Here is a 15558-nt window from a genome sequence, read left to right as displayed (position 1 = left end):
TTGGCATCAGGGCACAGCATTTTTACTTTGTTAGCGCTCCCATGAGATTGTGATGTGAAGCCCGGGTTGAGAACCATTGGCCCAGGGAATGCTGCCTAAATGTCTGACCTGGCGTTAACCTCCACAACCTAATGCAAAGCTACCTCTTCTGTTGCCCTGTTTTCTATTCAAACTTTGCTCTCACTCAGCAAGTAAAAGACCTAATCCTACTCCAACTTTCCTGGTTCTTACATCAGTTCTCTTCCTCACTGTCTTTCCAAATTTTGTCTTTAGGGTTTAGCTCAAGGCCTTTCACAACCATCACATTTTTCTCTCTCCTCTATTCTGAGCTCAGTGCCCACAACACTTATTGTACATTTAGTTATGAATTGCCAACTTCTTCATCATATTTATTTTTCACATTAAATAATGAAATGTTTTAAAATTGTATATTACATTATTTCCCAAAATATAATCTGAACTCACTGGAGGAAAACATTACATGGTTTTGAGTTAGAAAAGTGTAGATTGTTTAGAAAACTCCCATACTGTCAACTAGGAAGCCTTGTATGTAGGTGGAGCTCAGTGAACACCTATAATTTTGATTGTGTGGAAATCACTCCTTCTGTGAAGCTGAATCTTTGCAGACATGTCACTCCGCTTTTCAGCCCCAACTTCACCACTCCCCACCCATATCGTCATCTCCCTTCTCAAGATTCAGAGTCAGTAACATCTGGATGTATACTCTGCCTCATATTAACCATGTGATATGGATGGTTGACACTCTAAACCTGGGCATCTTTAATCTCTAATACGAGAATGACAGTGACTACTGGTACAGGGGGCCTATTACACGATTACTACGTTAGCTCATAAAATATCACTATTACTACTTGTTTATCAATTTGTGCTTAGATTCATTTCTCTTTTTTAAGACATTTTTTAAGATTCTTTATACGGACTATTTTTTAAAAGTCTTTATTGAATCTCTTACAGTATTGCTTCTGTTTCACGCTTTGGTTTTTTTTTTTGGCCGTGAGGCATCTGGGATCTTAGTTTCACAACCAGGGATTGAACCTGTGCCCCCTACCTTGGAAGGCAAAGTCTTAACCACTGGAGAGCCAAGGAAGTCCCTTAGACTCATTTCTTAATGAATTTCTTCATGTCTCTTTAAATGGTCATGAATACAGCATCCTTTAGGCCAGGCAGACAAAAGTTATTGCATATAATTCTTTTTCATTACCTGTCTCTTAATATACTCCACAGCTCCCCACCTAAGCAGGCCTCCAAAAGCATGTATACATACTTATTGTCCTTGAAGGTGCGATATAATCTGTGAAAATAAAAGAAAAACACAATTATTATTAGAAATTCCGTTTTAAAACATCTTCAAGTTTGCTTAAAAGCATCATCAATAACTTTTTGAAGGATGGTCCTCATCTCCATCCAAACATCTTACAAAGACACTGGATGCTCACTGAACACTCTGATCCTTCCTGCTCCCCTGGTTTCTCATCTGCTGACTCCCCTTCATGCTATCCACAGACTTTCTTAATCTCAGTTCCATGGTAATAAAAGTGTTATCCACCCCTCAAGATCAAGCTCTATGGCCACCTTCCTGATTAAGTAGCTCATTAACCCCCCTACAGCCTTCCCTTCCTCCCCAAATCCTGAGATCTCTGTATCATCTCCTTTAAGATCTGCCTTGCATATCAGGGCTTCCCTTGTGGCTCAGCTGGAAAGAATCCGCCTGCAATGTGGAAGACCTGGGTTCGATCTCTGGGTTGGAAAGATTCCCTGGAGAAGGGAAAGGCTACCCACTCCAGTATTCTGGCCTGAAGAATTCCATGGAATATGCAGTCCATAGGGTTGCAAAGAGTTGGACACAACTGAGCGACTTTCACTTTCACTTTGCATAACAGTTACTCATGCCTATGTTTTATGTCTTCTAGTTGGTATTAGGAAACAGACTCTAAGACAGAAATTTGTAAGCAGTCAGTTTAGTGGGGAATGCTCTTGGGACCAACACCCATGGGGAAGGAAGGAAGCAGACTTGGGCAGAGGGAGAGTTGGCCTGTGATTTTACAAAAGCCTCAGCTTTAAGGACCTGTACCATCACTGGATGCAGGACGTACCTGGAGAAAGAGTGAGGGGCCAGGTGGGTCTCTTCACCTTAGAGCAATGACTGGAGAGGGAATTAGTCAGAGTCCCCAGCTGGCAAGACTCCCAGACGCTGGAAGAATCAGTCTCAATCCGGATGTGGGATGTGTGCAGGGTACCGTATTACAATGCTGGCGGAAAGCAATTTCTGGGTCTTACTCAAGAGATGCCCATGTCTCCCTAGCACCAGGCTAATGCAGACAGAAGGACAGCTGGACCACGTACACACGGCAGAAGTAATCTAGTCAGTGGTTCGGTATGGGCTCTGGATCCAAGCTGCCTAGGCTTGAGTCTCTGACTGGCCATTCGTCAGCTAAGTGACATCAGTTTTTTCACTGCTCTTGTTAATGAGGAAAGTCATAACATTTATCTGTTTTATTATGAAGATCATAACAAATATATATATTCATTTGATTACATATTGATTGTATGTAATTATATTATTTATTTTATATATACAATATAAATAAATTACAAGATACATATACATTATATAATATAATGTAAATATGGCCTTCCTTGGTAGCTCAGCTGGTAAAGAATCTGCCAGCAATGCAGGAGACCTGGGTTCAATCCCTGGGTTGGGAAAAACCCCTGGAGAAGGGAATAACTACCCACTCCAGTATTTTTGCCTGAAGAACTCCATGGATAGAGGAGCCTGGCAGGCTATAGTCCATGGGACCACAGAGTTGGACATGACTGAGCAATGTACACTTCTACCTTCAATATAAATATAATAATAATATAATATACACTTTAAGGATATTATATAAGATATATATTTTAAAATTTTGCTTAGAAGACTGCCTGGCACATGTTACTTTCTCAATAATAAATGTTGTCATTAACATTTATTCTTAATATGATTATTGCCCTACTCTATGCCAGCTACTTTGCAAAGGGCAGGAAATGAAAAAATGAATAAAATCTAATGCATGCCCTGAAGCTGTTCATGATAGTTTTTAATGAATTATTGATTAAAAGAGGGGAGGAACACATAGTTTATATAAAAATAATTGCATGACTTTATTGCCAGTATTGCCTGGGCTGAGACTTTTTTTAATCTTGAAAAAATATGGGTCTGAGAATATGGATAGGCAGAAAGACTCTCTCAAGGCATTTGATCAAAAAGCATAAATTCTCCTCATTACAGAGGCACTTTACCTCACCCAGAAATCTCTAAAGCTACACTCTAAGGGCATGAAGGCAGGTGTGAAAATATATGCCTTAACTGGCCTACACCACTAACCCATGAATTCACAAGAGAGCCGTGGCTTAGAATATGTTTCTCTTCCAATCTCTGGTGATAGCTCCAGAAAGAACAGTACCTGTAGGGAAGTGTTTCTTTTGGCATCTGGCATTGCAAGAACCAGGCTCTCCTGGTGACTCAGACAGTAAAGAATCTGCCTTCAATGCAGGAGACCCAGGTTTGATCCCTGGGTTGGGAAGATCCCCTGGAGAAGGAAATGGCAACCCACTCCAGTATTCTTGCCTGGAGAATTCCATGGACAGAGGAGCCTGGCAGACTACAGTCCATCAGCTCGCAAAGAGTCAAACACCATTAAGCAACTAACAACAACTGCAGGGACCAGCTCCCTGGCAGCCTGAATGTGTCCAAATGCCACTTTTTGCAGAAATTCAACAGCAGCACGTCCCCTGAGGGGTTCTGAATGAATCCTTCCTTCCCAAATTCTGCATTAGGTCTGAATTAAATAAGCAATTCAATTTATTAAAACAATAATTTTATATTCACACACACACATACACTCCCACATACACTTCCCCGAGGTTTACTCAAGAATAAAAAAAGCTGGATTCTGACTTCAGTTCTCAAACTTCCACTATTTTATGTATCGTCGCTGTGACTAGGCTGGAGAATTCAGAGAAGGGCCTCCTCTTCCTCCTCCGTCCTCTTGCATAGAAGCACTCCAAAGAAGAGCCCAAGATGCTAAGATTCTGGGAGCAAAATGCTCACTTACTTCACAATGAAAGGTGAGCATAGCTCTTCCAGGATCTTCTTTTCTGAGTAGACGTGCTCCTGCTGCTTCGTGTCAACGATGTGCTTCTTCCTTATACACTTCATAGCAAAAGCAACGTTCTCATTTTTCACCTTAACCTAGGGGAGAAGAGAATGAGCCCTCAAAATGAATTTACTAGGAAAGATCTGCAATATCTATGTAAAACATGTGAACCAGCAGGAGTTCAAATTCTTTCACAGTTAAATAGCATGGAAGCTTTTCACCACTTTATCCCTCTAGGAGCTGAGTTTTATCCAGGTGTACACACTTCCTTTTCTTTGTAATTTCCAAAAGAATTCACATAGTTGGAACATGGTTCTAGAATGTTTGTATTGAAACAAGAAAAATATTCTAGTTAGAAGTCTGAGTGTATAAAAATCTCTTTGGTGTTGAGTATATGACATGAAAAGCTTGGTCCAGAATTGCCAAAAACTGCTCTTTCGTAATAGTCACTTCTTTGAGTTTCAAAATAAAACCTATTTAATCCAAGATTCATATCTATGATTCAATATGCTAGCCACTAGTCACAAAAAGCTATTTAGTTTTAAATTGATTAAAATTAAAAATTCAGTTCCTTCATTTGCACTGTCCACATTTCAAAAGCTCTCTAATCACATCTAGCCAGCATCTATGCTTTTGGACAGGTGGATACAGAACACTGCCATCAGAGCAGAAAGTTCTATTGGAGACCATGCTTTAGATGGACAAATAGGATTTTCCTTTAAGAGGAAATTTTAGAAGTTTAATAAGTATTTATTCAGACAGGCTTAAAACTCCATAAGCAGACTATCTCTGACAAATAATGAAATTGTGCAGAGTTGGTTGCTCCCTTAATTTCGCTCAGAGTTTGCCACTAGTTGATGCCCAGACTTTCAAATCAATGGTGAGATTATTGTTTCAATTATTATTATCTAACCATATTAAAACAAGCCTCAGCATTGTTAATTCAATGGTTTGCCATGATTTTGATGAAAAATACAGCACATGGCTCTCTTATCCCTCCATATGGCATAAGAAACACTACAAACTCTCTGGCCTATTAAGAATTCATCTCTGTCCCCCTTTGCCCAAAAGAGATGGGGTATTGACTTGGTGTAGAGTGTACTATTCGGAGTCTCCTGGCAGCATTTCAGACCTGCTCACACCCGGGCCACCCAGCAGATGGAGGTGTCATCATAGTTCCCAAGGTTAATGGACAGTGAATAGTTACAGATCTGCTGGGCAAGTAAGGGCTCAGTAGTCACCAAGGGTTCAGCATCATCTCTACCCAGTAAAGTCACCAGGTCACCATTCCACAGTTTCCTCAGAGCATCTGACTGCATGGCTCTGCTACTGTTTGGAAGCTGATTATAAAGCTCAGAGGGGTGTGATATGGAAGATGCAGCTGAAATCAGGCTATAAATTCCCAGCTATCTTGATCAGCACTACAGAAGGCTGCTCTTCAAACATTTCCTTGCATTCAATTTCTTTTTTTTTTTTTTTAATTTGGATAGAAAATTTTGAGCAACCCAAAAATAGGATCATGAAAGCCAAATATAGACATGGCAGAGGAATTGTTTAAGAAATGAAACTGTGGTATTAAAGATTTCATCTCTGTGACCCTTTCACTGGACACATTTTGTTTACTTTACATAGAGTTAATGCATCATGAGTATATGCATACATAAATGTTGCTGCTAAGAAATACACATTTTATGTTTTATAGCCTATGGGAAAAGTTACTTGGTACATTCTCTAATAGCTGCCCTCAAGAAAAAAAAAATCACAAAAGGATGTGGCAAAAGTAGACTGAAATAGCAGCTATATTGTTACAAGTTATTTAGTAGCACACACCCACTATTATAAAATAAGAGTGAAAACTAAACTCTCAATTTTAGTTCAAAGTAACATTTGGATAGCAATAACAATGCATATATTCCTCCAAGAAACACTGGAATACAAAACAAAACAAAAGTCAAAAGGCTTCTCTCAGATGCTTGAAACGTAAACCCCTTACAAGCTCAACTCTTCCGAACCCACCAACGCCCAGTGTTGCGATAATCTCAAGGTTCTGGAAGGGGGATGATGAGGAAAATCTGGCCACTTTCTCCTTCAGTTGAATCATCTCCAAAGAGAGTGCTTTGGACAGCTTCCAGCTAGACATGGATCTCCTGTATGAGAAAAGAGAAACTTTACATACGCTCCCTTAGGCAAAGCAGGGGTCACAGTACATATAAATCCCACCCTTACAACAGTCTTATTTCTGCCAGTAATTACTGCCCATTGTTGCCACAGAGCTTATCTCAACTTTTATAGGATCAGATTCAGTTACATCTGGGGAGAAAATCAACAGAAAATACAAATAAAAAACAGATACATTCACACACAATAAAAAAGACAAATGTCAGATTGAGTCAGTGAGTGGTAAAAGAGGTGAATTGTGTGGTATTTGAGATACATCTCAATAAAGCCATTTAAAAAACAAAGAGTCAATGAGAGAAAAGAAAACCAGAAAAAAGAGCCATTTCCTTTGCTGCACCTACAGGACTATACTGCACTGAGAATCTTTGCCATATTTTGCTTTTTTTTTTTTTAGATTTTGAAGATTTCTCTGGCTGAACGAGAATAACTGCTTTGTGAAACATGAAAAATACATTTCTTACTTTACGCTTACGTATTGTTATTTGGAAATACTCATTTTCCCCTCTTAATTAAAGTTTACTGCTCTGGGTTATATATTCATGAACCATTCTTACTACAAAAGACCTTTGGCACAAAAACTACAAACACATTCCCTGCAAGAAAAAAAAAAAAAATGCAGTCTGCCTGAATGCTCTAATTTAACTCAAATATCAGTCTTCCAGAACTTTTGACTCTTCAACTTTAATGGTACTGTCTGGTGAATACATACTTAAGTATTCATTCTATAAAATGTTTCAGCAAAGGATTTTCAAATAATTTTAATTTTACAAAGAATTTTATTCTTATGAACCAAAAAGCATTTTCATCAGTATTACTACAATTAGAACCCAACATAAAACCATCTGGGCAATAGCTCCCTTAAATTTTTTTAAAATATTTTTTTGATATGGACCATTTTTAAAGTCTTTATTGAATTTGTTAGAATATTGTTTCTGTTTTATGTTTTGGCTTTCCGGCCACAAGGTATATGGGATCCTAGCTCCCTGGCCAGGGATTGAACCTGCACCCCTTGCATTGGAAGGTGAAGTCTTAACCACTGGACTGCAAGAGAAGTCCCACTCCCCTATATTTTGAAATAAGCCAGGCTCTGAATGGGCTATGCTATTCCTTGGAATTCCCGTTTTGATTTCCATGGGCAAGAGAGACTTCCTTTCTGAATTAATATCCTTTTGAACCAAGTCACCAGTCAATGTAGACAACTCTTTCCCAAGGTCTCGTATCAGGAAATTTCTCCCAAACATTACTACTCATCACCAAAAATAAGAAAATACTTATAGACTAAAATAATATCTACACTAGAGGTAACTGGTATCCTTTTTGTGGAAGAACAATTTAAAACAACTCCCCCAAATTTTCTAGTGACAATACACTAAAAGTTACCAATCACACCCTTCAGTCCCCTTCTTCATCAACTGCCGGAAGTCACATCCAGCTTAGAAAAATATCTCCACTTACTTCGCATGTCTTTTTTCATCATCCCGGTTCAGGTTTGCCACATACCCTTCAAGATATTTTTGGAGTTCTTCAAAAGTCCCCACTGTTTGGTTGAATGTTCTAAATAATAAAATGAATAAAACAAAAAGCTCAGGGCTGAGAGTTAACCACTGCAACCTGCCATTCTTCTTAAGCTTATGAAAGCCTATTTGTATGGTTACTCAAAACTTTGCAAACTGTTTTTCAATAACTTATTTACATTCAAGTTGCCATCACATGTAGATAGAATAGTTATTGGAAGTTACATAATTGATGCCGTGAGTTTCTGAAAGCAAAGAAGCTATCAGTGAGAAGAGACAACATTTCTGTAATTTTCTGCCTGTGGTTCAGGTTTATCAATATTGTTCTTTATTTTAAGAAGACTGAGGAAAGGAAATAGGCTACATGATTTGTTTACTGGGAGGAGAGTTTGGGGGAGAATGGATACATGTATATATATATGGCTGAGTCCCTTAGCTGTCTATCTGAAACTATCACAACATTGTTATAATAGGCTATACTCCAATACAAAATAAAAAGTTAAAAACAAACAAAAAACCCCTAAAACAATTATTGACTTGTTAATGTAAACAAAAACAATTTATCATGAGCTTGTGAATTAATAAACATTTAAAAAATACTTTCTAAAAAAGAGAGTGGAAAGGAAATAGCCTACATGATTTGTTTACTGCATCAACAGGTTACATGCATTACAGATTTTTATAATTTGCTTAATCAAATTAAGCTATTTATTTTTAAAATCAAAAATAAAATTTACTTCTTCTTTAGCCTTAGATAATACTACTTATTTTACATTCCTAAATGATTAAGTCCAAATATTTTACTTTAATGGTTCTCTGAGGCTCAGCCAACATCTTTCCCTTGACTTCCCTCCCCTCAGGGATCACACGCTTGTTACTGGTCCCATCTAATCACCCTGTCCCAAGTTCCCCATCTCTGGGAATTCTTACATAGGAACTGCCCATGAGAAAAAAATAATCCCCTTCCTCACCTAACAAATCTATCCTCTGGATTATCCTTCCAGTGCATCCCTCACTCCATACAATCTACCTTGATTCGTCATTGCCAGGGTGGTGCTCTTCCCCACTAAAAACAGTATCCTTCTAGAACCCACACTTTATGCACCTCAGTAAATCTTAAGCTCTTGAACATAACAAAATGAAAGGAATGAAAATTTACCTCAAACTACCTAAAACTAATATACCATCTTATTAATGTATTGGTGCCACATACTGACTGCCTAGCCCTGAAGACCCCTATCCATATTTAACTGATCACCAACCTATACTTACATTATTAAGTATATCTTTTTTTTTTTTTTAGATTTTTTAATGGGGGCCATTTTTAAAGTTTTTACTGAATGTATTACAATACTGTTTCTGTTTTATGTTTTGGATTTGTGGCCGTGAGGCACATGGGCTCTTAGTTCCCCACCCAGGGATCGAACCCACACCTCCAGTAATGGAAAGTGAAGTATAAATCACTGGACCACTATGGAAGTCTGGATATTTTTCACTCCCCATTCAAATCTACTCTCTTCTCTACCCTGCTCTGTGAACTGTCCTTTGCTGACTAGAGAAGTGAGAAACAAAACAATATTATTTCAAATTTCCAAGGGTTGAAATTTTCAAGTAAAAGTAAATACTTCTTGTATAGGTCACCATTACCTTGCTATGAAACTAACTGAAGTATTGTTGTAAACAAATTTTATTTTTTAACTGTAAGTGACATCGGTGTCAGAGTTCTCTAGAAAATCTCTGCAAACTAAAGTCAAGTTTAAACAGCTGCCACATTATAGTTGTAACTTTCAAATATGTATTTTTTAAAATGATGAATTAGAAAAGAAGAAATAAAGAGCCATAGGCTTTCAGCCACTACACTGCATTGCCCTTTATTCAGACAACATGTGGATCATTTCCTGCATGCCAAGGACTCTGTCAAATTCTGGCACAACAGCAGTGAACAAAGTAGATGTTTCTGTTCTCACGAAGGAACTAAAGTGTGGGAAGACAGATGCTAAACAAAGCCATCACATCAAGTGTGAACAATGGTGTGAGGGTACCACGGGCAAATTACCATGGGATCTTAATCTAGCCTTCTAAGTGATAACTACAATGATCATACAATTTATCATCCAAAATGAATGCTTTTCAGAGTGAATGGGACTGCCAATCATAAAAATATTAGAATAACTAGAACGATCCCAGGAAATTCAGGATGTAGGGCAACTCAGTCATACCTGACATCCAGTTTCTCTCACACACAGGATAAACTCATGTAACTTTTAATGTCTCACTGTGTCTAACAGGTCAGTACCTTGTATGTTATAAGAATCTCAACTATGCACATGTACATTATACATTTGAAAAGTATAAGTTTCCAAATAAGTTATAAAATCTATAAAAACCACTCTGTCCTTTATATGGATTATGAATACATGAGATATTGCACAAACATTTGGTTACATGATTACAGTAAATTTTTAATCCAGAGCAACTGATAAGATCTTACCACATACACACAGCTAAAGCTCTTTAGCACACGCATGTATTTTTAAGGAACTCATACGGAAAACAATGCATCATCAGGGCAATACCATATCAATATATTTGAGAGCTGCCACCAAAAATTACCTTCATTTGAACATACTTGCACTTTCTAACCCCATGCCTTTTTTATTTTTTAAGTTTTACTTCGCCTGGAAAGACTTCTACATTTCCTCTTTGCCTAGAAAGCTCCTATGAATTTTAAGCCCCAATTCTACACTTAAAAAATAAAGTAAAACTTTTCCCACTTCACGACACTGTGACTGCTTCTCTTTCTGAACACATGCTGTGGGAACCTAATGGCATGGTGGAAAGACTGTTAAAAGGAACCAGAAGACCTGGACAGGAGCCTTTGCTCCATTTCAGATGACACTGTTGGGGCAGTTCTTGAACTGACCTGAACTCACTTTTCTTATCTGTAAGGGAAAGATTAAAGAAACTCAAAGTGATACTAAGAATTGTTATTCTATGTGTGATGATGGATGTTAACTAGACTTACTGTAGTGATCATCTTGCAATACATACATATAGTGGATGATTATGTTGTACCCCTGAAACTAGTATAATGTTATATGTCAATTATACTTCAATTAAAATATAATTAAATAAATAAAAATTATTAATTTTTTAGGCATGTTATGTTATCGTGGTCATTATTATAAATAACACTTAGCTTTTAGAGATGCTACTAAAATTCATAGATGAAATAATTTTATGTTTCTGATTTGCTTGAAAATAGTATGGAGAAGATAGGAAGGAGATGGCAAAGTGGTACAGATAAGGTTTTAAATGATAATTGCTGTACTTGCATGGCTCAATATCATCCTATTTTTTAATATGTTTGAAACTTTTCATAATAAAAAGATTTCATAAAATAATCCAAAATTCTTTTCAGCTCTAAATCTCTATGATGCTATGTTATCTAAATAGCATATAAATATCTAAACAGCATATAGCTATCTAAATCTCTAAGATGCTATGATGCTATGTTAAATAAAATAATAAATATTTTATTTAATTAGCAATCAATTACATACTCCTGTGACACTCATCATTATACTATTTCATATCAGCATTTCATAAGAGTATGCCCTGTTTCTTTGACCACACAAAGCTCTGGTATACTTGAATTTCCTTTTTCACATCTACATAGTCAACAAATATTCAACTGATTAATGACAGATTGAAGGAGTCAGATTCAAATATGATTCAAAGTGAGTTAAGGACACTAACTGAGATATTCTAAAAAAATAACCTCACACACTTAGAGATTAATGTTGACACACATCTCTTCCAAATTACTACAAATGTTAAATTAAAACTTCTCTGGAAATACATCTAACTAATAAGCATTTTATATTTTGAGAGAGATAGGTTTTGTTAAATTTTTGACTGCTTAGAGCATTTCACAAATAAATTATGAAGTTCTTCAGTGTGGGGTGTGTGGAAAAATCCATGAGTCCTAACAAGCTTGTGTCTCTGGAAGATGCAGAATTTAAATCAGTCTATTGCTGATATTTATGTACAAACTCTGCTCACAAAATATTTAGCCCGTCAGCATCTGCCGCTGCCACAGACAGATTCAGATCAGAAGGCCTGGTTCCTTCCCATGAATTTTAATAGAATGTCCTCGCAGCTGAGGATTGGCCAGCATTTCCAAATGGTGATGAATGGGAAGACAGATGGGCCCTTGGAGTAACAGAAGGCCAAGTCTTCAAAGGTGGCAATTGCCGGCATTCTCTAACAACATCAGTATACTCACTCTCGATCTATAACCAGGCATGCAACATCATTTTCTTCGGCGATAATGTTAGCTGATCTGACATCTTCACTGCAGACAAAAACAGGAAAGTCAATTTTCTGGTGAGAAATTAGACATCTATTTTTATTAGGGAATCTGCGACTGATATGAAACAGCATCACTTAAACCTTCCAAAGATGATGTGTTTTTGTAACATCATAATTTACACTCCACCCCTTCCTCCCCAAAAAAAGATTTGAAATGTTTCCTAAAAACATGATGTGCACGAGGAATCCAGAGGAGAGTAAGATAAATGCACTGGGAACGTCAAGGAGTCAGTGAGCGCAAGCGTGTATGGAATTTCATTCTGTGTTCTGTGCCAGCACAAGTAAAATAGCTCTCCTCTGATCAAACAGGAACTGCTAATTAATAAGCAGTCAAAATTGAAATGAACTGATCAAAGAAATTTATAAGAAAAACCTTGAATGAGTAACTTATAATGAACCAAACAAGAAGAAAACCCAGAGAAAGTGCCACATCACCTGGTGAATTAAAGGAATATTAAAACCTTTCATTTTATAGTCTAAGATGTACAGTTTCCATGAAAATCCCTGAAATCAAAACATGTCTTACAACTGACAGTGAGTCATAGTGTAATTAGTAGCATTGTCTTTCGTTCTCAGGGGTAAACCATATATTAGTGACTCTAACAGTAGTTCCCTTAAATACAATGAGTTATGACACATGATCTAATGATGGTAAATTTAATTACCTAATGAATACCAAGGGTCAAGCATTGGGGAAAGTATTTCTGTAGTTATCTTTATTTATATTATTTTTACTCCTCTATTAGTCACAAACTAGAGACCCCGAGGAAAGGTACATCCATATGATACCCAGTGCTCTGAAAGTGATTGCATTTAAGGTAGCCTATAGCAGCAAGCATGTTAAGACTGCTTTTAACAACTTCCCCAAAAATGGCATCACACCAAGTAAAGTTCCCTCATCTTCTATTAGTGACAGGACAGGGAAAACTTTGACAGCCTATCTCTCACTCCAGAGAAGTCCCCTATGCACATCACAGGCTTCCAGATGCCTTCAGACATAACCCACAGCCCCTCCCAAGTTTACAGGGCCCTTGCTAGAAAACATTGGTGAAAACATTTCATTGGTGAAAACATTAATGTGCTTTTGAGTTGGGAGGTGGGTAGTTTTTTCTCAACTTGTATGTGCGTAGATATCTATACAGATATGATCCTGGATATGGGTCAATTATTTGATCTGTAAGTTCAAAAAAAAAAGAGGCATGACATCCTTTTCACTTGTCAGTATCATGATTTTGACTAGGAATATCCTTTACAAGAAGTTTATAAGTATTAGATGTTTACAATACACATATGTTTCTTTCGTAATAACTGTGTAAGTGTCATGGATTTAAAATGCACATAAAATGTCATGCACATAAAATGCTGAAGGAACTCCTGGGCTACTTAACATCAAATCATGTAAATACACAGAATATAAAGAATACTGAATCAGTCAGTGACCCTAAAAAGTGACAGCATAAAAATACACAAAAATGAAAAAATATATGCATCCAACTCTCCTTCTCATGGATTCTAGCTTTACGTTTTAAATGCTTTGGGGAGCAGAGTGTCTTTATTAAATATAAATTCCCATGTTTCTCATGGGAAAATACTATAATTGGCTGTCTGCAACAGAGAGCATAAATTATTTCAGATCCAGCATAACCAGACAGCATTTTTCCTTTTAAAGAGTTATTTTGAGTCTATGGTGTATTTATAAAGTTCTCTGCACTTTTGGACTTTAGTAATTTTGCTTGGGGGTATGAGAAAAGTAATGTGTTAATGTTAGGAACAAACACATTGAAGTCTTGAATAATGATATTACATAATTGTATTACATGAGTGTATTCATATTCTGTCATAAAAAAGCAAACAGAAAGAGGATTATTTCCCTGTTATTGAAACAAGTTCATTACCAGCTAGAAAATGGAAAACAAAAATTCAACTTGTTTTTAAATTCAATTTTTAAATTGTTTACAAAATAACCATAACTTAGCTTACTAAGTTTTTAAGTAGTTTACTTTTCTTTAAAAACTAAGAGCTTCATGATTTTTAAAGAACCAAATTTGTTTTCAGGTAATTTATGAAGATTTTTTCATTGCTCTGTACCTAATGTAATCCTAACATGTCAATCAGCAGAATTTGTAGGCTTCACAGACAAAAATTAAAAAGGAAGAAATATGAGCAGAAACGTTACTCATTTTTATAAGTATAAAGATGAAATAAAAAGTATTTAGTAATAACATAAATTTTAAGTGTTTTCTTAACTAATTTCAAGCATTCATTTAAAAACATGTAGTTCCAAAAAAAAAAAAAGGGTGTTGCTCAAAATCCTAACTTGATCTTTTATAAAGTTATCTTATTTAAGAAAAATTTTTTTCAGACTTGAGGTTGTTTTCTGAATTCCAGGAAGCACATAATGCCTCCTGAGACATTTGATTAATCTTTACAAATATTTTTCCATAAGTTAGGTCAACAGTAAATAAACTCATATCTCAAAAGGCCAAAGGTCCAGGTAGAAACGTCAAATACACTATTTTGAGCTGTTTTTAAAACTTGCAAAATGAGCGTATAAAAATACTTAAGAAAATACTACTTTTGACATAATGATTTAAAATCACAAAAATATGGGAAGTTGTTATTTGATCATTTTTAAAGGGTAAAACAGGAATGTGTAAAAACACGTTCTTAAAGGAAAATTGAAATTTTCAATTTCTTTCTCTCTTTTAAACTAAAAATTCTAATAGAACACCAATTTTATTTTCACTAGCAAACTTAGAAGACTTTGTGAATGTCTTCCTGTGGAAAATTAGTACACTTATTTCCTGCTTAACAATGAAATTTTTAGAAGTCAGTAAAATTGCCGTTTATTTCCTGGATAACTGGTAGCTCTATTTGACAACTCTACATGGGTAAGAAGTACACATGTAAACCAACCAAAGAATTCTTTAAGTGTGGTATACAAATTCATGAACTCACCTGATAAGAGCTTTTTCTCCAAAATATTCTCCTTTCTGCAGTGTTTTTATTAGCTGCGGTTGATCATGGCCTTCAGTACTTTGGGTGACTTTTACCTAAATGATGTCAAACAATATAAGAAAAGAGAGAGAGAAGGAAAAAAAAAAAAAGGAGAATCTGAACACATACCCATTCAACCAGACTCTCCTGATCTATATAAATTTGACTCAACAAGGGAAAAAGACAACTCTTTGCTTTATTCTTGCAGTAGTTAGAATCATCTAACTGTACTCATTTCATTTGGATGAACTGAAAAATCCTGTGATTCAACACAATTAAATGACTCCACCTTTTGTAAGAGGAAGCTTTCATTCAAATCTCACTGCTCAAAATAT

General features: G+C 36.3%; 1 protein-coding gene across 3 annotated transcripts in view; it reads right to left on the bottom strand.

Moving 5' to 3' along the window:
• PRKG2 (protein kinase cGMP-dependent 2) overlaps positions 1–15558 on the bottom strand; it is a 113079-nt gene that overhangs the window by 42016 nt on the left and 55505 nt on the right. For 2 of the 3 annotated variants that reach the window (XM_043906377.1, XM_043906376.1), the window contains exons 8-13: positions 15185–15279; positions 12141–12209; positions 7794–7892; positions 6154–6307; positions 4119–4255; positions 1223–1312 (exon numbers count right to left, since the gene is read on the bottom strand). In XM_043906377.1, coding sequence (XP_043762312.1) covers positions 1223–1312; positions 4119–4255; positions 6154–6307; positions 7794–7892; positions 12141–12209; positions 15185–15279 — 644 coding nt within the window. Of the gene's footprint in view, positions 1–1222; positions 1313–4118; positions 4256–6153; positions 6308–7793; positions 7893–12140; positions 12210–15184; positions 15280–15558 lie in introns of those variants that run through there. The other variant, XM_043906378.1, reaches the window with a different exon arrangement.

This window comes from Cervus elaphus, chromosome 6 (assembly GCF_910594005.1).
Source record: "Cervus elaphus chromosome 6, mCerEla1.1, whole genome shotgun sequence".
NCBI classification, from domain to species: Eukaryota; Metazoa; Chordata; class Mammalia; order Artiodactyla; family Cervidae; genus Cervus; species Cervus elaphus.
Note: the sequence above shows the minus strand (reverse complement) of the source record. Positions and strands in the feature narration are given on the sequence as shown.